The 22,627-nt window shown below is 48.4% G+C and overlaps 1 protein-coding gene and 1 long non-coding RNA gene across 6 annotated transcripts in view; one reads left to right on the top strand and one right to left on the bottom strand.

Moving 5' to 3' along the window:
* Positions 1 to 22,627, top strand: part of LOC123871574 (sodium-independent sulfate anion transporter-like) — a 48,805-nt gene that overhangs the window by 25,521 nt on the left and 657 nt on the right. For 2 of the 5 annotated variants that reach the window (XR_006797285.1, XR_006797288.1), the window contains exons 4-13: positions 6,575 to 6,702; positions 9,840 to 9,932; positions 11,183 to 11,378; positions 11,924 to 12,088; positions 12,297 to 12,484; positions 13,092 to 13,206; positions 13,554 to 13,699; positions 15,072 to 15,230; positions 15,796 to 15,885; positions 16,065 to 22,606. Coding sequence is in view for 1 of the 5 variants with exons in the window: in XM_045915445.1 (XP_045771401.1) it covers positions 6,575 to 6,702; positions 9,840 to 9,932; positions 11,183 to 11,378; positions 11,924 to 12,088; positions 12,297 to 12,484; positions 13,092 to 13,206; positions 13,554 to 13,699; positions 15,072 to 15,230; positions 15,796 to 16,038 (1,433 nt within the window). In the remaining 4 variants the exon portion in view is untranslated. Of the gene's footprint in view, positions 1 to 6,574; positions 6,703 to 9,839; positions 9,933 to 11,182; positions 11,379 to 11,923; positions 12,089 to 12,296; positions 12,485 to 13,091; positions 13,207 to 13,553; positions 13,700 to 15,071; positions 15,231 to 15,795; positions 22,607 to 22,627 lie in introns of those variants that run through there. The other 3 variants (XR_006797286.1, XR_006797287.1, XM_045915445.1) reach the window with 3 other exon arrangements.
* On the bottom strand, positions 8,709 to 15,875 carry LOC123871576. Its single transcript, XR_006797290.1, has 3 exons — positions 15,742 to 15,875; positions 13,442 to 13,443; positions 8,709 to 8,722 (listed from the first exon to the last, which is right to left on the bottom strand). It is a non-coding gene; the product is annotated as an uncharacterized LOC123871576 (long non-coding RNA).

A 22,627-nucleotide genomic window follows, 5' to 3' on the forward strand; every position in this document is an offset into this window, starting at 1 on the left:
ACATGCATGACTACCAAGGCAGTACACCTAGAATTAGTCTCAGATCTTAGTTCTGACTTATTTCTTGCAGCTTTTTTGAGACTAAGCGCACGCAAAGGCCCTGTAAGTCTAATATACAGCGATGGAGCTACTACATTTTTTGGAGCTAAACGCAAATTAGATGAACTTTACACTCTCATACAGTCCAATGCTCATAAAAATTTCATTGAAAATCGCCTCGCAGAACATCGTATTCAATTTAAACATAGCCCGCCTTACGGCCCGCATTTTAATGGTCTTAGCGAAATTAACGTTCGCTGTGTAAAAACGCATTTATACAAGGTAGTAGGGACACAAATCCTTACTTATGAAGAATTAAATACAATTATAATTCAAATCGAAAACTTATTAAATAGTAGACCATTATGTATTTTAAGCTCTGATCCGTCAGATCTTTCCGCACTTACGCCCAATCATTTTCTCAATCTCACTCCCGCAAAATATTTACCTGTCGAAGATTTAACGGATATTCCCGACAGCCGCTTATCCCGCTATCAATTGTTAACTAAAATTACTTGTTCTTTCTGGAAACGCTGGAGCCAAGAATATTTGACTTCTTTACAACACAGACAAAAGTGGAATACTCCATCCAACCCTGTGAGTCTTGGAGCTGTTGTTGTAATCAAAGACTCCAACGTTCATCCTCTTTGCTGGCCTCTAGGAGTTATAGAAGAACTCTATCCAGGGAAAGACAGTATAATTCGAGCAGTCAAAGTTAGAACGCGTTCCGGAAGCTACATCAGACCTGTAGTTCGGATATGCCCTCTACCTTCTCAATAGGCTGCTATTAACGCTATTAACTCTATTTAACCGCTTTAAACGCTATAATTTTTATCTCTCTCTTGCAATTCGTTCTGTTTAGAGGACTTACCTCTAGGCGGGGGAAGTTGTAAGCGCCTTCTAGTTGCTTAAGTTATTATTATATATTTAATTACGCTATCATACATACACACATACAAACACTCACGCACACATAAAATTCCATCCTATTACCCGCTCTCACACCCCGCTCCTGTCAGTTACCTTTGAACCGGCGTTTACGCACGTCGAGTCTGAAACCCGCTAACTGCGTGACGCCCGCTGTACAAAACGCCACGCGCCGCTTGTGTAAAAAACTCATATAACGCTAAATTAATCACGCAAAAACCCGCTATTAAACTGTAAAAACGCTACGCTAAATAAATAAGTTAAATCACACAAACTTTAAAATTAAGTGAAGTGTTCTGCGAATCTGTGCTTCGAAGAAACTATCCACGGAATACGAGAAAGGGAAGACTTCAGACCATCCGGTGACCTATCCTGCCTAAATCCAGGTATTTATCCTACACTACTATAAGGATCGAACCTTTATAGCAACAAGATGGCAGTCGCATTAGAATCTCTTTAAAAATCTCTTAGAATCTCTTTCATTCTTCTCAATCATATCAAGGATGATAACTTAGGTAGTTAGATAGATAGATTTTTTTATTACATTTCAATAAAATAAAATAAAATCGCAATAAATCACAATCAGGTACGAATAGTTATCAAGAAAGAAAAGTGTAAATTAAAAATTTATAACACCCCCGACTAGTGAAGGTTACAGTAACTAGAAAAGAGCTTATAACTTTCAAACGGGTGAACCGATTATCTGGGATTATAGAACACTCTCGATACAGCCACCTTTCAAACAAAAAAAAAACTAAATTAAAATCGGTTCATTCGTTTAGGAGCTCCGATGCCACAGACAGATACACAGATACACACGTCAAACTTATAACACCCCTCTTTTTGGGTCGGGGGTTAATAAAGTGAAGTTTATTTACGGAGTTTATGCATACCCATTACTTACCTACTTGTACTTACGAGTCCTATATGAAGTGAATAACACAATGCGCTATAGAAACCTTTTCATGAGATGAAAGAGCAGCTATAGCTTTGTTACTGCATTCTTTAGATTGTATAATTAATGTTAAACAGAGAGCATAGTGGCTCTTTCACTGCCTCTTGCGTCTCGGCGACTCGACTCTACCCTTAGCACGAGGCAAGTAGATTTCGACTATCGAAACACTGTAGCGTTCACCAAACTAGTTTAGCTGTGATAAAGTCAGATTAAAATGGACCTCTTATTCAAGAGGTCTTATTCAAGGGATTCCGATGCCGAGCACGCATCTCTAACTTTTCGGAGTTATGGGAGTTTCAACTTTAAGCAATTAAATATCACTTATGATAAGAGAAAACATCGTGAGAAAACATGCATCTCTTAGAGTTATGATAATACTTAATTATAGTTTTCCATAACGTTCTCAAAGATGTATAAAATCTGCCGATCCGCATTTTGCCAACCTGGTGAACTATGCTCATAGCTCTTCTCATTCTATGTAAGCCGAGAATTTTGCTTAATGTGCCGCCGATGGATTGAGATGATGACAATAACCTAAAATACCTTGGTTTTATATCATAATAAATTCACTAATACAGATTTTTATCTGCTAAAAAAAATCACCGCTCGCGCTGTGCTGGCGTTAAATGTAGGTACATCGATGTTATATATTTCGATACTCGAAATCTATCAGCGTTGTCGAGAAGTGCTAACTCGTACTAGCTCACAGGCATTTGTGGACATTGTTAGAAGACAATACCCAGCTGAGGCTGGCGAATAATAACGCGGGTTTATTGTTTCATCTCAAGAATACCAGCCGATACCAGCAGCTGAGGTCACGACACGCTTCCGATTTGATGCAAACCAAGTTTAAGGTTCGACGGGAAAAAACGCTGAAAACACTCTGTTGTCTCTTATCTATTCAGTATCGGTATTTTGCTGAAACAACTTTTTACACGATGCTCATAAAAAGGAGAACGTTTTCAGGGTACATAATGACTTCTGAATACCTGAACAAAGATATCGTTAGAATCCTTAAATCACCCGAGTGACAACTATGAATTAAAAAAAAACAAAATGGCAGCTGTACGGCGCCATTTTTAAATATGAAAAAAAAATTATAAGCTTGGGCAGTTTTTGAATTCGGTTACTATAGAATGCTAAAATGTTTATCTTATGAGACATTTCTTCAAGATTGGCCCAGTGCAGTGATTCAAGGGGTGCCTATCAGAATGACCACATGACAAAATGACGATATCGCCATAACGTCTTGATATTCGGACGTCATAACAACTAAATAGACATGAACGCTAAATGGCCCTAGAAGCAAAACGTCTGGATATTAAAATATCGTAATTCAAAATACTCTAGTAGCAAATATCGAGCGATCTTGAAAACAAGGCACAGAAGAATAGGTGATACAGAGAGCTAACAGACAGACACTCTAGCACAATTACCTCATAACTACTACCAATAATAATATGGCACGAATATAATTGGTATTCAAGTTTCTAAGTACGATGACGACATAACAGGCATGAACCTAGTTACGTTATTCGTTTGAAATTCAGCGATAACAAAAAGCCGCACAGTTATTGCACGTAACAGATGCCTGAGCGCTGCGTTCACGCATTTTTTCACTCGCGGGAAAATTCCTGAAGGCGCGACGCACCGCGCACGTGCCGTAGCGTGGAAAGTTACGTTTTGCAACCTCTCGTTTGTGACGTTTCTATTCGTTATCGTGAAACATACAGCTCTATGACATGTCTTGGTAACAATCTTTTTTTACCCGATTGCGACAAGGAAGGGTTATGATTTTAGCAGTCTATGTATGTATACATGTGTGTTCCACCCTGATTCTGTGTGGTCCACCGTAGCGCCTAAACTACTGGGCTGATTTTGATGAATGAGGTGTCAATCGATTCGTCGTAAAGGTCCGGGTGACAAAGGCTACTTTTTATATGAAAAAAATTGACCTAACAGATGTTACATCAAAAAAGTAGGGGTCCCCGATTTTTTTTTTTTACTATTGTATCGAGAGGGATGTCAAATGAAAGAGGAGAAAATTTCGAGTTCATAAATATAAATGTACTACAACATTAAAGTATAACAAGCGACAGAAAAACAATTTTACTATAATATTTTAGCGTTCATTAATAAGACGATCGTAGTCGGGTTTTAGTTTTCAACTTTAACTTGTTTCAAAGAATATTTATAGCCATGTTTAATTTTTACTAGGTACTAAAAGTGATAAACTATTCCCTTTTCCCTTCCAAATATATAGTGGTCCTGTTCGGGACTAACTTTTCAGAGTTATGAGCGTTTGAAGCAATTAAAATATCGACGAAGGAAAACGTTCCTACTTCCTGCATGCCTGAGAGTTCTCCATTATGTTCTCAAAGGAGTGTGGAGACTGCCAATATGCACTTCACCAGCGTGGTGGACTATGACCTACCCTTATGATTCTGAGAGGAGATCCGTGCTCGTTAGTGAATAGGTTGATCATGATGATGTGATTGGCATTCCAGTTGATGTCAGTGCAATATTTTTCTCCATGTCATGCTACTTTCCAAACTATTAACTATACTAACTATAACAGTGCGAATCTCACATTAATTTGCCTAGATTCGATGAGTCGGCAGCTATCCAAATTAGATGTAACTACTAACTTGACAGTTGACAGTGAAGAACGATGTTAGCAGTCAGTACAAAAACAGCAAGAAACAAACTCCATCGACAAATGTCGGCTTCTCAGCAGAATTCGCGGATCATTCCGACATTGTACGTCGACGATTAATGGCAGACCTAAACCTTGTCATTAGCGGCCGCGGCCGCGCGGCGGAAACAAAGCATTACCTGTCAATTACTGTAGTTGGTGTCTGTCCGTCCGATACATCGGCCACTCATTACTCGAGACATGGGGTGGGAACATGCTGTCAATTTGTTATTATCATTGTAATTTTTGACACGTGTAGATCCAAAAGGCTATAATTTCAAGTAAGAACATTCCTACCGACGACTTACTAATATGTGTAGCTCTGAGCCATAATTTAAACTCATATCTATGTTTAAACTGCTCACAGTTGAAGTGGTAGTGGTGGTGGTGGTATTATCGCCTTTTAATATGTTGACATTATAGAAGAGAGATTATTGTTAAGGCTCCATCTGTTTAGGACAGGAGAAAAACTTCACATTTCTTTACATAATCAGAATATGTTAAAATAGTAATAATATTTATTTAGTTAGGTAACTAAGTTGTTGACTCACTGACTTTCTATTTGAAATGAGCTAATATTCTCTAATGCACATAAATACTTATGTACTTAGGTACTTACCTACTTGATTTTCATTTCGCTACGGATGTTACCTGCTCGCTTCGCTCGCTAGTCGCCACCTTCCTCCTTCGCTCCACTCGGTCTCGTACTTCGTAGGCTCACTTCATTTAGGATCTCCTTCGCAAAACTCTGGCTTCTTGTTTTATAAAAGTCACACTTTAGAGGCAGGGGGTAATGATACATAACATTGTGGAGTCTGGGTGACCACATTTCGTCATCATGTCATTTTGGGCTACTTAATTAACTGTGAAATAGATTATTGTGATATAGATTATTGTGGTATAGTAATCGGGGTTATTAAACTTTGGCAGTGCTTCGTTTGGTGCTTAAGTTTCCGTTGGCCCTAAAAGGAACCTTATTCTGAGCCAGTTCTCATTGAAAGGCCGACTTCGTAATATTTCCGACTCGGATATGTAAGCAACCAATAAGCAACATTTGTTTAGTTGTTAATTAAATGACGCTCCCCTCTGCCTCGTTAATCAAGTGGCTACAATAGCTTATTCCACTGCGGATCATAAAGTCTCAAGTTTGAGTCCCAGTCAGTCTACAAATGTTATTGGGATATTCGAAATTCTCAATAACAGCCCAGAGTTACGAAGTTGCGAAGCGACCATCTTATGAGCCGGCTGTTGAACGATAACCTACATTAGGTACCTAAGTAGTAGGTACATCAATAAGTTGCACTACAAAATATTTCCCAGTGAGTGCAGAACTATTTTAGTGTCTACTCATTAAATACTTAATTGAGCTATTGAATGAGATACTGTGGACTTGATCTCTGAGTTATGGAATGACATAAGGGACGCCTTTACCTCTCAAACAAAACTACGTCTAATGCGGACAATGCCGATGGCTTACGCCTATTCGAAGAGCTACTAAACTCTAACCGTGGCGACAAAGGGCGCAATAGCGGTGTAAGATAAGATAAAGATAAATTTATTTGGCTCAGAAACAAATGTAACATAAACGTAACAAAACACAATTAGTTATAATAATAAACATTACTGCATGTGCACCTGTTTCCTGAACTAGTAAAAACTGTGTCTCAGAAAACAGGGCTTCCAAAACGGAGAATACAAAACAAAGTAAAGCACAAAGTAAAATAAAGATTATTTTTTTTTGTGAGTACTTTGGCACCCGTACTAGGAAAACCTGTGTTACGGGCACCGCAGCCTTCCCTCGGATCCATCGATTAGAACTTAACTAAGATTAGATCGACTTAGGGTGTGAAGTGAGGTTTTGCTTTCACTAACAGAAGAATCATTTCGTCAAGTGGGTTTCCTTACTACTCCCAGAGCATATAACTCATGCGTATGGTATTAATGGAGGTTTGTTACAGGGTTCCTGATCGACTTCATCAGCGGGCCGGTGTCGGTGGGCTTCACGTCCGCGGCCGCCATCATCATCGCCACCACGCAGGTCAAGGACATCCTCGGCCTCAGCTTCCCCGGCGGAAAGTTCCTACAGGTACTACGCGCACTCAGTTGGGACCAGCTTGCGCTGCAAAACATCTGCAAGCACTCGTAAGCGCTTGCAGATGTTTTGCACTGCCACTGACATTCACCTGGACATTTGTATCATAAACCTAATTCATCGAAACCCTAAGATCAAATCATGAGTCATGACCGACAATGCAAGGTGCATTATCAGTTTTCTAGAGAAGCTGTTTATTCTTTATTTGCATTCATATCTTTTAAGTAGGTACATCACAAAAATATATACTTAATATTATAACATGAAGCCCCAGCACTCGTCAGGGCATTGCAAAGTATAACATTTGTAATTATTTATTATCAGTATTATAGTTACTTACAATTTTATTCATTATGGTCTCATTAAAGACATTTTAAAATCAAATGCAGCTAGATACTAGGAATCCTACCTAAGTAACTACCTGTTCTAATATCCTCATAGCTCATTCAGCATCACAATGCAGCAATTATCGCCATTACGTGCTGTCGGATAGATCGTGAGGACTATCTGATCAGGATCTATGATTCCTGGAACAATGCTAATTGTTCTGAATGTGATTATGTCTGCAATTGCAGTGTAGCAGAAACGAATGCAATTGTTGACATTTATAAAATCTCAGTCTACATCTACTTATTTGAATAAATAAAATCTACTTAGGTAGGTACCTACCTGTTTCCAAGGCCTTTCAAAGCCGTGATAGCCTAGTAGTTAAAACTTCGGCCTTCTACGAGTATAAGAGGGGTCAAGGGTTCGAGCACGGAGACGCATCTCTAACTTTTCGGAGTTCCTGCATGTCTGAGAGATCTCCATAATGTTTTCAAAGGTGTGTGAAGTCTTGCCAATCCGCACTTAGCCAGCGTGGTAGACAATGGCCAAACCCTTCTCATTCTGAGAGGAGAGTGGGGACCCGAGAGAAGTGAGCATGTTGATGATGCTTCTCAAATTAAGAAAACGTATTGGGCTTGCCAAAAAGTATTCTTGAATGAAAAAATTAAGTAGGTAAACAAACAATCGATGCACAATCACCATAACGAATGCCTTCGTGTGGCTCTGAATGATTATTATGACGTAACAAGCCAGGCTAGGGTCCTGAGTCTTTACACAGACCAGACCATTTGCCTTAACATTCGGTGGATCTTGATCTAGGTAAGTATTTAACTGAAAGACTATAGAATCAATGTACATCTTAAACTGTTGGATCTACTAAGTAGTAGTTGGATCTACTAAGGAACTCGAGATTTTTATGTTAGTATTGTCTAGCGCAGAGCACACTAAGAATGTACCTACCATGGAAGCGAAGCCGGGGTGGGTCGGCTAGTGTTCCATAACAGTTAATTTTGGTCGCGTCAAATATATTCAAAAAAATGAGATGCTAAGAAAGTACTTAATGTTTGTTATTTTAGATTGCTATTGAGCTTTTTTTACTTTTTTTTTTCAAACTGTAAGTAATCATCAGTTTTTACTTGGATTCAGATTGGGTTTTTGCATCTTTCGAGACTTTCTATCGGCCTTCGTTATTAACTTCTTAACTTCTTGATATATTTAAACCACAGCCTAAAGTACCTACTTCTTACAGTTAGACTACAGAGACGCGTAGATAGAGCAAGCAATGCTGGGGGTTGCAGGGGCTGGACGGAGGAAGGGTTATACCCACCAGCAGAAGTCGGCAAGACCAACTTTAAGAATTTTTCCTAGTGCTCTCCATGGTCGCTTCAAGTCAAGTCTGAGAGCATGCTATTGCAATCAACATTAACGGGCGGGACGTAGTCAAGAGCGAGATGCGTATGTTTGATCAACACGAATCGAAGTTTGGTTTATTTTTTTGCAAATTAATTAATTTTTAACCAACTACTTAATGACATTTAAAATAATAAATCTTATTAGGTAAAGTTTGCCTAAAACACAATATATTGCCATTTTGTAATTTCTTACATGGTTTACTTACGCACGAAATTGCCTCATTTGGCTTAAAATAGAGATATTTCAAGGGTCATAACTTTCAAAATATATATACCTAATTTGTTATTGTATATCTTTACACTGTGTTTAAACTCTTATCACCTTGCTCTTAAATTAATGCGGACATATTGCCAACTAGTTCGCATTTTTAAAGGTCTCCACGTGTCTAGAATTCTGTAACTGGATTTATTTCCTTTACGCGTCCTTTTTAAGGTTCCGTGGCCGAAAGGTGCCAACGAGAACCTACTACTGGGCTTCCACTGTCCGTCCGTCTCCGTCAGTCTGTCAGCGGCTTGTATCTCATGAACCGTAATAGAGAGGTGAAAATTAAAAAAAAATTAAAAAGTGTTAAGTACCTATTTCTTGTACGATGGTACGGATCCCTTCGTGTGCGAGTCCGACTCACACTTGACTGATTTTTTGTAGTTTAAAAAATTAAAAACACCGACGCCTATTTCTGGCGAATGAAAGATATTAGGTATTCGAACTCCTCTACAGAAATCCGTTTTTCAGTTTATTCTGTTTCCCAAATAAGACTTTACCAAATTACTATACAAATCCAATGGAATGGTGCCAAGAATACTGGCGGCATTTCCGCGCTGGACAGCCAGGCTGATCCGGCGCGAAACAAATCTCACTTCAGAATGAAGATAGAGCTAGCTCAAAAACCTGTTTTGAGATGTGTAGTCTGTTTGTAGTTAAGCAGTAATGATCTACCGGCTAATAAGCACCGGCTCAGAATCTCAATGTCACGGACGCTGACTTGCGGATGTGAATTCTAAGATTGTGTTGCTTTGTCAACCGACGCTCATTATAACAATTAATAAGACTAGTAATTGATCTATCCCGGCTTTGCACTGGTGAAATTTTTGAAAACTATTATAGACCTCATAAGTAAGGTCAGGGTCACCGTGCGGGGATGGAGAGAGTCATCTTAGAATGAAGGGTTTAGGTCATAATCCACCACGCTGGCCAGATAGCAACCTTCACAAGCCTTTACGAATATTATGGAGAACTCTCAAGCATGCATGTTTCTTCAACTTAGCGGCATATCTCAGTCTCTACTCTACCTATTGTATTGTAATGTCAGACAGGCAGTTTTTCCTTTTGTTTTAAGTAATATAATGAAGGAGATTCCTCTAAAGTGGGTAACGTGTGTTATTTGTTTCCAGGTATGGACGGGTATGTACGAGCATATCGGCGAAACCAGATTGTGGGACACCGTACTGGGCGTATCCTGCATCGTCGTATTATTGCTTTTGAGGGTAAGACTCACAGCTATACTACGGCTGAGTACTTTGACTTGGCTCACTGGTTTAAATCAGAGCAAAGACAAAGTGTGAACTATTATTAGATCTCAGCTTAGAACGACTATACACGGGCCGCTTGAAGAACTCCAATTCTAATTACGACAGCCAAGCGAACCTCAATCATTACGGAGACTGCTTGAAATATCGCGACTGCTCTGAGTGGTTGTACCTACTGTCGAACAGGCACACCTGCCTGCAGAGGCACTGGCTCTTCTCGATTCCTCAAGACCCAAGACAATTATGCCCCTCCTAGTAACTGCAGTTGCATTGTCAACTGCTCTAGAGGTAACGATTGGTCGAGCCTCGAGCGGTCCGTGTAAGTAGTTTATCGATTAACCGTTGCCCGTAGATGGCTACTCTTAATATCTTCATTAGATAGGATTTTATAAGGCAGTTATACAAACGTAAGTAATTATTGTTGTCCTAATAATTATTTTTATCCGCATCCCATCAAATTAGGTACCTACCTTAACACTTTATTTGCATATTAACATAAAATTGCCATAAAATTACTTAATTACCCATTTATAATAGGTATTATAAATATGTAACTAGATACTAAGAATCGAAGATGGTGGAAATAAGATTAAAACTAGCGCATGATTCAAACAAACCCATTAGCCAGTACCTACCCCGTAACCTTCAATCCAAACATGTAAACATAATAAAAAATATTATTATAATAATTGTAAATGATGTCAACCACTGGAACTTATTTGCTGTAGAATAAATAAGCTGATGTTATCGAAGTTAAACGCCGCGGGTATTAAGTTGAGAGCATCCTGTTGACGTCCATTGTGGCGGTCGCTTCACTCGCCAAACAGTCGATTACCGGAACAATGATGTTGCTCTGACGTCACTCACAGTTGTAGACTTGTTTTTGTAACCTTAGGCACTGACCATTATGGTTAGGTAATAGTCTGTAAGCCTTTTAAGATAGGTACCTACCTATGAGTATTTTTGCACGTTTCTACCTTTTGGTTGCTTTACATTGTGAACTTAGGGCATTTGCCGTCTTAGGCTGCATCATCACTTGCTAGCAGGTCTATTAAATGTTTTTTTTAAAGTGCTATGTTAAGCGATTTCATAGCTTTCTAAAAGGAACATAGCTACCGCACATCTGAGCAAAGTCAAAGTGAAAGAGCTAAGTTTCAGTCTACGTTTGTAATATTTCTGTTCTATTCTAAGTTCTGGTAATATTGCAGAAGGTGAAAGACATCAAGATCGGGTCAGACGACGAGGACAAGGAGGGCAGGCTGGAGAAGCGCTCGCAGCTGAAGGCGGCGCTGGCGCAGACGCTGTGGTTCCTGTCCACCACGCGGAACATCTTCGTGGTGCTGGTGTGCGCCGGCCTGGCCTACTACTACGACACCAAGAACCAAACGCCCTTCGTGCTCACCGGTAACCTCTCCTACTTGCCTACTTTGATGTTGATTACAGCTTCTTGGCAATTCTAGAAAGCTTGGTGTTAGTTCAGATACCTGGAGCGACGTTAGATACCAACTTCATCATCATCATGATCAATTCATCGCCAGTCCACTTCTAAGCACAGGTCGTCTCATAGAATGAGAAGGGTTTCGCCAAGTGCAAATTGGCAGACTTCATACAGCTTTGAAACATTATGGAGAACTTTTAAGTATGCAGGTTTCCTCACGATGTTTTCCTTCGCCGTTAAAACAAATAGTACTTACTTAATTTCTTAAAACATACATAACTTCGAAAAGTTAGAGGTGCATGCCCGGGATCGAACCCCTGACCTCTTCAATAGGAGGCGGACGTCTTATAACCACTATGCTTCATGGTGTAGGTTGATCCTGCTTTCTTGAGTCTTACTGTTCCTTGGCAACTTTGGATAGATCAGTGGGTATGCCCCAGAAACCACTGGAAAGAGTTTACCGGATATTAATTGCCCAATGTAAATAAATAATTAATTAATTATTTTTCAGGTAACGTGAAAGCGGGGCTCCCGCAGTTCGCGCCGCCGCCCTTCTCCGCGACGGTGGGCAACCACACCTACAGCTTCACGGAGATGGCGTCCACGCTCGGCTCCGCCATCTTCGTGGTGCCGCTGCTCTCCATACTCGAAAACATTGCACTTGCCAAGGTTTTTTGTGAGTAGAAATCCATCTCGTGGCTTTTGCTCAACATTACTGGTACGAAACGCTAAGATGTGCAATCCCTTCCGTGTTTCCTGCATCGTAACCTAAATACCTTCAAGACGAGAGTGAATAGGCATCTTCTAGGCACAGACACTCCAACCGAGACTTCATCATTACTGTATAGAGATATCCCAATAAAATGTTTTTTTTTTTGTTGCAGCGGAGGGAAAGTACGTGGATGCGACACAAGAGATGGTGGCGTTAGGAGTTTGCAACATAGCGTCTTCGTTCGTGGAGTCCATGCCAGTATCGGGCGCCTTGTCGCGAGGCGCCGTCAACCACGCGTCCGGCGTTGCCTCGCCCGCGGGCGGCCTCTACACCGGCGCCTTGGTGCTGCTGGCTCTACAGGTAGATACCTACTTATTTTCTTAAGTTTATAGACTAGCGCTTGGTTAGACCTGCTTGCAAGTGATGATGCAGCCTAAGATGGAGCGTGCTTGCTTAGAAGATGCCTGTTCATCCTTAACTTGAAGGTTACCAATATTAAAAGGGAAAACTGTACCGAAAAGACGTTCCAAATCCTAGGGGTTCGAATTAGAAACGAGGAGGAAAGTCGCTTAGTACCTACCTACGTGTCCGTGGAATTTCGACTACGCACGGGTACCGAGCTTGACGATGACTTGCGTTACGATAGCAGAATACCTTTTAATGACCACTCCCTATTCGAAACAAGGATTAATTAATAAAAAATTAACCTTCAAGGATTTTAAAAGTTATGTAAAGTTATTTGGCTGGGCATATCGGCAAAAAATTGAGAAAATAGAAAGAGATTTGGAGGTTTGAAGGTCCGTTTTTTGTTAATTAAGTAAGTGAATTCTAATTGGTTGGACAGACAAAAATTCCTCAAGTGTTATTCGCTTATCGCAATAAAGAAAATCTGTCTGTAGAATATAAAAACGTATCTACCTAGGTATGTAACAACAAAAACTCACTGAATGGTGTCTGTTTGTTCCAGTACTTCACACCGTATTTCTACTACATCCCGAAGGCGTCGCTGGCGGCCGTCATCATCGCCGCGGTCGTGTTCATGATGGAGCTGCACGTCTTCAAACCTATCTGGCGAACGAAGAGTAAGCATTTACCATACCGCACTTACCAAAAACATAAGTGAAATTTATTTTGCTTAGGAGGGGAAAATCCTCATTGATATCCGAATCGGATAGTGCCGGACTCATATCGTAAAAACCCCTCCTTTCTCCAACCAATAATATTCATGTATAAATAACAGTGAAATTGTCCAAAATTCAAATTGGTGTTTGGACCTATTTACTTACTTTAAGTAGGTACCATAAAAACATCCCGGACTCCTAGGAAATATGTTGAATTATTGAAAAGCCCTGAAAGAAATTTCCTTGGCTCATTTTGTCTGACGAATCTAGTTTGTAGGCTATAACTGGAGTGACGTTGGTATTCCCAGAGGTGGACATAATCCCAGCGGTGGTGACGTTCACGGCGTGCCTGGTGACGCGGCTGGAGCTGGGCATCGTGCTGGGCATCGCCGTCAACCTGCTGTTCCTGCTCTACGCCTCCGCGAGACCCGCTGTCAAGGTCACTACTGCCGTGGTATGTAACCCACACAGCCACGTCAGAGGTGGACATAATCCCAGCGGTGGTGACGTTCACGGCGTGCCTGGTGACGCGGCTGGAGCTGGGCATCGTGCTGGGCATCGCCGTCAACCTGCTGTTCCTGCTCTACGCCTCCGCGAGACCCGCTGTCAAGGTCACTACTGCCGTGGTATGTAACCCACACAGCCACGTCAGAGGTGGACATAATCCCAGCGGTGGTGACGTTCACGGCGTGCCTGGTGACGCGGCTGGAGCTGGGCATCGTGCTGGGCATCGCCGTCAACCTGCTGTTCCTGCTCTACGCCTCCGCGAGACCCGCTGTCAAGGTCACTACTGCCGTGGTATGTAACCCACACAGCCACGTCAGAGGTGGACATAATCCCAGCGGTGGTGACGTTCACGGCGTGCCTGGTGACGCGGCTGGAGCTGGGCATCGTGCTGGGCATCGCCGTCAACCTGCTGTTCCTGCTCTACGCCTCCGCGAGACCCGCTGTCAAGGTCACTACTGCCGTGGTATGTAACCCACACAGCCACGTCAGAGGTGGACATAATCCCAGCGGTGGTGACGTTCACGGCGTGCCTGGTGACGCGGCTGGAGCTGGGCATCGTGCTGGGCATCGCCGTCAACCTGCTGTTCCTGCTCTACGCCTCCGCGAGACCCGCTGTCAAGGTCACTACTGCCGTGGTATGTAACCCACACAGCCACGTCAGAGGTGGACATAATCCCAGCGGTGGTGACGTTCACGGCGTGCCTGGTGACGCGGCTGGAGCTGGGCATCGTGCTGGGCATCGCCGTCAACCTGCTGTTCCTGCTCTACGCCTCCGCGAGACCCGCTGTCAAGGTCACTACTGCCGTGGTATGTAACCCACACAGCCACGTCAGAGGTGGACATAATCCCAGCGGTGGTGACGTTCACGGCGTGCCTGGTGACGCGGCTGGAGCTGGGCATCGTGCTGGGCATCGCCGTCAACCTGCTGTTCCTGCTCTACGCCTCCGCGAGACCCGCTGTCAAGGTCACTACTGCCGTGGTATGTAACCCACACAGCCACGTCAGTGGTGGTACTATCAGTTCGAGCTGAATGGTGTTCCAAGCTGTATGCGACAGCCATTCTAGAACAGCTTTCTAGCTTGTACCGTCATTGCTCTGGATGGGTTCCCACAACACTCAAAAAATAACTGAAGATTTCAGTGGTTATGCCTGTCATACAGGTCCAAACTTTTGGATACTTTTTTGCACATAATATTACCTAACTATACTTATTAATACTGTCTAGGTATATACTTTTGTCTCTCATTTATTTTTCTTATTTTACTAGGGAGTATAGGTATATAGTTACTTATTTATTGGTTGTTACTTTTCGTTGTCAGTCAGAGGGCGGCGTGCGCTACGCGGTGGCGTCGGTGGACCGCGCGCTGGCGTTCCCGGCGGCGGAGTTCGTGCGGCGCGCGCTGCGCAAGGCGGCCGGCGACGCGCCGCTCGTGCTCGACGCGCACCACGTGCAGGCCGCCGACTTTACTGCCGCTAAGGTACTGCTCACAATCATTTCCACAGCCTCTTCTCCCATCAGTCCAATGACCAAAACCATTCAGGGGACTAAGGTTATGATATTAAATACAGAGGTACGACGAAACCGTCTTAACAGATTAGATTAAAGCAGATTACTTACCGTCTCTCTTTACACTGTGGTATGGGTTTCGAGTGTTTACGCTGGGCTTCCTTGCCCGAGTGTCCTCACAGACGTAGTGTTTTGCTACCAGGACTTTTTCCTTTGAGTTCTATAGTTGAGTGAACATAGCGCGCGCAATAGCACTCTTTGATGGTCGGTGTCTAGGTATCTCTGGGCTAATACAATGAGGCGTAGCGCGCGGCTCAGCTGAACGCAGAGTCGCTTCTTCTGGTACGTTCCTACGTACGTAAGACAAAGGACGTTGCAAGTTGGAGCTGCGTAAGTAGTACAAGTGCTAGGAGGCGTAAGCTCCGTGGTCTAAGTTTAGTAGTTAGATTAGAAGAGCAACCTCCACAACCTAAGTACCCTACATCAAAGATTTGCTAAGAAGTTGGTTCGTTAAACTAACTTGGTAATGTTCGCAGGGCATCAAGTCGCTGATCGAAGACTTCCACGCGCGCGGGCAGACGATCATCTTCTACAACGTGAAGCCGTCGATAGCGGAGGTGTTCAAGGGCGTGAAGCCGCGCGAGTTCGTGCACTGCTCGTGCCGCGTGGAGCTGGAGCGCCTGCTGCTGGAGGCGCAGCGCAAGTCCAAGCAGCAAGTGGCCTGGTACGCACCAACACAGCTAACTCTGCGCCCTACACTAGCCTCTTCTACAACGTGAAGCCGTCGATAGCGGAGGTGTTCAAGGGCGTGAAGCCGCGCGAGTTCGTGCACTGCTCGTGCCGCGTGGAGCTGGAGCGCCTGCTGCTGGAGGCGCAGCGCAAGTCCAAGCAGCAAGTGGCCTGGTACGCACCAACACAGCTAACTCTGCGCCCTACACTAGCCTCTTCTACAACGTGAAGCCGTCGATAGCGGAGGTGTTCAAGGGCGTGAAGCCGCGCGAGTTCGTGCACTGCTCGTGCCGCGTGGAGCTGGAGCGCCTGCTGCTGGAGGCGCAGCGCAAGTCCAAGCAGCAAGTGGCCTGGTACGCACCAACACAGCTAACTCTGCGCCCTACACTAGCCTCTTCTACAACGTGAAGCCGTCGATAGCGGAGGTGTTCAAGGGCGTGAAGCCGCGCGAGTTCGTGCACTGCTCGTGCCGCGTGGAGCTGGAGCGCCTGCTGCTGGAGGCGCAGCGCAAGTCCAAGCAGCAAGTGGCCTGGTACGCACCAACACAGCTAACTCTGCGCCCTACACTAGCCTCTTCTACAACGTGAAGCCGTCGATAGCGGAGGTGTTCAAGGGCGTGAAGCCGCGCGAGTTCGTGCACTGCTCGTGCCGCGTGGAGCTGGAGCGCCTGCTGCTGGAGGCGCAGCGCAAGTCCAAGCAGCAAGTGGCCTGGTACGCACCAACACAGCTAACTCTGCGCCCTACACTAGCCTCTTCTACAACGTGAAGCCGTCGATAGCGGAGGTGTTCAAGGGCGTGAAGCCGCGCGAGTTCGTGCACTGCTCGTGCCGCGTGGAGCTGGAGCGCCTGCTGCTGGAGGCGCAGCGCAAGTCCAAGCAGCAAGTGGCCTGGTACGCACCAACACAGCTAACTCTGCGCCCTACACTAGCCTCTTCTACAACGTGAAGCCGTCGATAGCGGAGGTGTTCAAGGGCGTGAAGCCGCGCGAGTTCGTGCACTGCTCGTGCCGCGTGGAGCTGGAGCGCCTGCTGCTGGAGGCGCAGCGCAAGTCCAAGCAGCAAGTGGCCTGGTACGCACCAACACAGCTAACTCTGCGCCCTACACTAGCCTCTTCTACAACGTGAAGCCGTCGATAGCGGAGGTGTTCAAGGGCGTGAAGCCGCGCGAGTTCGTGCACTGCTCGTGCCGCGTGGAGCTGGAGCGCCTGCTGCTGGAGGCGCAGCGCAAGTCCAAGCAGCAAGTGGCCTGGTACGCACCAACACAGCTAACTCTGCGCCCTACACTAGCCTCTTCTACAACGTGAAGCCGTCGATAGCGGAGGTGTTCAAGGGCGTGAAGCCGCGCGAGTTCGTGCACTGCTCGTGCCGCGTGGAGCTGGAGCGCCTGCTGCTGGAGGCGCAGCGCAAGTCCAAGCAGCAAGTGGCCTGGTACGCACCAACACAGCTAACTCTGCGCCCTACACTAGCCTCTTCTACAACGTGAAGCCGTCGATAGCGGAGGTGTTCAAGGGCGTGAAGCCGCGCGAGTTCGTGCACTGCTCGTGCCGCGTGGAGCTGGAGCGCCTGCTGCTGGAGGCGCAGCGCAAGTCCAAGCAGCAAGTGGCCTGGTACGCACCAACACAGCTAACTCTGCGCCCTACACTAGCCTCTTCTACAACGTGAAGCCGTCGATAGCGGAGGTGTTCAAGGGCGTGAAGCCGCGCGAGTTCGTGCACTGCTCGTGCCGCGTGGAGCTGGAGCGCCTGCTGCTGGAGGCGCAGCGCAAGTCCAAGCAGCAAGTGGCCTGGTACGCACCAACACAGCTAACTCTGCGCCCTACACTAGCCTCTTCTACAACGTGAAGCCGTCGATAGCGGAGGTGTTCAAGGGCGTGAAGCCGCGCGAGTTCGTGCACTGCTCGTGCCGCGTGGAGCTGGAGCGCCTGCTGCTGGAGGCGCAGCGCAAGTCCAAGCAGCAAGTGGCCTGGTACGCACCAACACAGCTAACTCTGCGCCCTACACTAGCCTCTTCTACAACGTGAAGCCGTCGATAGCGGAGGTGTTCAAGGGCGTGAAGCCGCGCGAGTTCGTGCACTGCTCGTGCCGCGTGGAGCTGGAGCGCCTGCTGCTGGAGGCGCAGCGCAAGTCCAAGCAGCAAGTGGCCTGGTACGCACCAACACAGCTAACTCTGCGCCCTACACTAGCCTCTTCTACAACGTGAAGCCGTCGATAGCGGAGGTGTTCAAGGGCGTGAAGCCGCGCGAGTTCGTGCACTGCTCGTGCCGCGTGGAGCTGGAGCGCCTGCTGCTGGAGGCGCAGCGCAAGTCCAAGCAGCAAGTGGCCTGGTACGCACCAACACAGCTAACTCTGCGCCCTACACTAGCCTCTTCTACAACGTGAAGCCGTCGATAGCGGAGGTGTTCAAGGGCGTGAAGCCGCGCGAGTTCGTGCACTGCTCGTGCCGCGTGGAGCTGGAGCGCCTGCTGCTGGAGGCGCAGCGCAAGTCCAAGCAGCAAGTGGCCTGGTACGCACCAACACAGCTAACTCTGCGCCCTACACTAGCCTCTTCTACAACGTGAAGCCGTCGATAGCGGAGGTGTTCAAGGGCGTGAAGCCGCGCGAGTTCGTGCACTGCTCGTGCCGCGTGGAGCTGGAGCGCCTGCTGCTGGAGGCGCAGCGCAAGTCCAAGCAGCAAGTGGCCTGGTACGCACCAACACAGCTAACTCTGCGCCCTACACTAGCCTCTTCTACAACGTGAAGCCGTCGATAGCGGAGGTGTTCAAGGGCGTGAAGCCGCGCGAGTTCGTGCACTGCTCGTGCCGCGTGGAGCTGGAGCGCCTGCTGCTGGAGGCGCAGCGCAAGTCCAAGCAGCAAGTGGCCTGGTACGCACCAACACAGCTAACTCTGCGCCCTACACTAGCCTCTTCTACAACGTGAAGCCGTCGATAGCGGAGGTGTTCAAGGGCGTGAAGCCGCGCGAGTTCGTGCACTGCTCGTGCCGCGTGGAGCTGGAGCGCCTGCTGCTGGAGGCGCAGCGCAAGTCCAAGCAGCAAGTGGCCTGGTACGCACCAACACAGCTAACTCTGCGCCCTACACTAGCCTCTTCTACAACGTGAAGCCGTCGATAGCGGAGGTGTTCAAGGGCGTGAAGCCGCGCGAGTTCGTGCACTGCTCGTGCCGCGTGGAGCTGGAGCGCCTGCTGCTGGAGGCGCAGCGCAAGTCCAAGCAGCAAGTGGCCTGGTACGCACCAACACAGCTAACTCTGCGCCCTACACTAGCCTCTTCTACAACGTGAAGCCGTCGATAGCGGAGGTGTTCAAGGGCGTGAAGCCGCGCGAGTTCGTGCACTGCTCGTGCCGCGTGGAGCTGGAGCGCCTGCTGCTGGAGGCGCAGCGCAAGTCCAAGCAGCAAGTGGCCTGGTACGCACCAACACAGCTAACTCTGCGCCCTACACTAGCCTCTTCTACAACGTGAAGCCGTCGATAGCGGAGGTGTTCAAGGGCGTGAAGCCGCGCGAGTTCGTGCACTGCTCGTGCCGCGTGGAGCTGGAGCGCCTGCTGCTGGAGGCGCAGCGCAAGTCCAAGCAGCAAGTGGCCTGGTACGCACCAACACAGCTAACTCTGCGCCCTACACTAGCCTCTTCTACAACGTGAAGCCGTCGATAGCGGAGGTGTTCAAGGGCGTGAAGCCGCGCGAGTTCGTGCACTGCTCGTGCCGCGTGGAGCTGGAGCGCCTGCTGCTGGAGGCGCAGCGCAAGTCCAAGCAGCAAGTGGCCTGGTACGCACCAACACAGCTAACTCTGCGCCCTACACTAGCCTCTTCTACAACGTGAAGCCGTCGATAGCGGAGGTGTTCAAGGGCGTGAAGCCGCGCGAGTTCGTGCACTGCTCGTGCCGCGTGGAGCTGGAGCGCCTGCTGCTGGAGGCGCAGCGCAAGTCCAAGCAGCAAGTGGCCTGGTACGCACCAACACAGCTAACTCTGCGCCCTACACTAGCCTCTTCTACAACGTGAAGCCGTCGATAGCGGAGGTGTTCAAGGGCGTGAAGCCGCGCGAGTTCGTGCACTGCTCGTGCCGCGTGGAGCTGGAGCGCCTGCTGCTGGAGGCGCAGCGCAAGTCCAAGCAGCAAGTGGCCTGGTACGCACCAACACAGCTAACTCTGCGCCCTACACTAGCCTCTTCTACAACGTGAAGCCGTCGATAGCGGAGGTGTTCAAGGGCGTGAAGCCGCGCGAGTTCGTGCACTGCTCGTGCCGCGTGGAGCTGGAGCGCCTGCTGCTGGAGGCGCAGCGCAAGTCCAAGCAGCAAGTGGCCTGGTACGCACCAACACAGCTAACTCTGCGCCCTACACTAGCCTCTTCTACAACGTGAAGCCGTCGATAGCGGAGGTGTTCAAGGGCGTGAAGCCGCGCGAGTTCGTGCACTGCTCGTGCCGCGTGGAGCTGGAGCGCCTGCTGCTGGAGGCGCAGCGCAAGTCCAAGCAGCAAGTGGCCTGGTACGCACCAACACAGCTAACTCTGCGCCCTACACTAGCCTCTTCTACAACGTGAAGCCGTCGATAGCGGAGGTGTTCAAGGGCGTGAAGCCGCGCGAGTTCGTGCACTGCTCGTGCCGCGTGGAGCTGGAGCGCCTGCTGCTGGAGGCGCAGCGCAAGTCCAAGCAGCAAGTGGCCTGGTACGCACCAACACAGCTAACTCTGCGCCCTACACTAGCCTCTTCTACAACGTGAAGCCGTCGATAGCGGAGGTGTTCAAGGGCGTGAAGCCGCGCGAGTTCGTGCACTGCTCGTGCCGCGTGGAGCTGGAGCGCCTGCTGCTGGAGGCGCAGCGCAAGTCCAAGCAGCAAGTGGCCTGGTACGCACCAACACAGCTAACTCTGCGCCCTACACTAGCCTCTTCTACAACGTGAAGCCGTCGATAGCGGAGGTGTTCAAGGGCGTGAAGCCGCGCGAGTTCGTGCACTGCTCGTGCCGCGTGGAGCTGGAGCGCCTGCTGCTGGAGGCGCAGCGCAAGTCCAAGCAGCAAGTGGCCTGGTACGCACCAACACAGCTAACTCTGCGCCCTACACTAGCCTCTTCTACAACGTGAAGCCGTCGATAGCGGAGGTGTTCAAGGGCGTGAAGCCGCGCGAGTTCGTGCACTGCTCGTGCCGCGTGGAGCTGGAGCGCCTGCTGCTGGAGGCGCAGCGCAAGTCCAAGCAGCAAGTGGCCTGGTACGCACCAACACAGCTAACTCTGCGCCCTACACTAGCCTCTTCTACAACGTGAAGCCGTCGATAGCGGAGGTGTTCAAGGGCGTGAAGCCGCGCGAGTTCGTGCACTGCTCGTGCCGCGTGGAGCTGGAGCGCCTGCTGCTGGAGGCGCAGCGCAAGTCCAAGCAGCAAGTGGCCTGGTACGCACCAACACAGCTAACTCTGCGCCCTACACTAGCCTCTTCTACAACGTGAAGCCGTCGATAGCGGAGGTGTTCAAGGGCGTGAAGCCGCGCGAGTTCGTGCACTGCTCGTGCCGCGTGGAGCTGGAGCGCCTGCTGCTGGAGGCGCAGCGCAAGTCCAAGCAGCAAGTGGCCTGGTACGCACCAACACAGCTAACTCTGCGCCCTACACTAGCCTCTTCTACAACGTGAAGCCGTCGATAGCGGAGGTGTTCAAGGGCGTGAAGCCGCGCGAGTTCGTGCACTGCTCGTGCCGCGTGGAGCTGGAGCGCCTGCTGCTGGAGGCGCAGCGCAAGTCCAAGCAGCAAGTGGCCTGGTACGCACCAACACAGCTAACTCTGCGCCCTACACTAGCCTCTTCTACAACGTGAAGCCGTCGATAGCGGTGGTGTTCAAGGGCGTGAAGCCGCGCGAGTTCGTGCACTGCTCGTGCCGCGTGGAGCTGGAGCGCCTGCTGCTGGAGGCGCAGCGCAAGTCCAAGCAGCAAGTGGCCTGGTACGCACCAACACAGCTAACTCTGCGCCCTACACTAGCCTCTTCTACAACGTGAAGCCGTCGATAGCGGAGGTGTTCAAGGGCGTGAAGCCGCGCGAGTTCGTGCACTGCTCGTGCCGCGTGGAGCTGGAGCGCCTGCTGCTGGAGGCGCAGCGCAAGTCCAAGCAGCAAGTGGCCTGGTACGCACCAACACAGCTAACTCTGCGCCCTACACTAGCCTCTTCTACAACGTGAAGCCGTCGATAGCGGAGGTGTTCAAGGGCGTGAAGCCGCGCGAGTTCGTGCACTGCTCGTGCCGCGTGGAGCTGGAGCGCCTGCTGCTGGAGGCGCAGCGCAAGTCCAAGCAGCAAGTGGCCTGGTACGCACCAACACAGCTAACTCTGCGCCCTACACTAGCCTCCTCTACAACGTGAAGCCGTCGATAGCGGAGGTGTTCAAGGGCGTGAAGCCGCGCGAGTTCGTGCACTGCTCGTGCCGCGTGGAGCTGGAGCGCCTGCTGCTGGAGGCGCAGCGCAAGTCCAAGCAGCAAGTGGCCTGGTACGCACCAACACAGCTAACTCTGCGCCCTACACTAGCCTCTTCTACAACGTGAAGCCGTCGATAGCGGTGGTGTTCAAGGGCGTGAAGCCGCGCGAGTTCGTGCACTGCTCGTGCCGCGTGGAGCTGGAGCGCCTGCTGCTGGAGGCACAGCGCAAGTCCAAGCAGCAAGTGGCCTGGTACGCACCAACACAGCTAAC

The sequence above is a fragment of the Maniola jurtina genome, chromosome 14 (genome assembly GCF_905333055.1).
Source record: "Maniola jurtina chromosome 14, ilManJurt1.1, whole genome shotgun sequence".
Classification (NCBI taxonomy): domain Eukaryota; kingdom Metazoa; phylum Arthropoda; class Insecta; order Lepidoptera; family Nymphalidae; genus Maniola; species Maniola jurtina.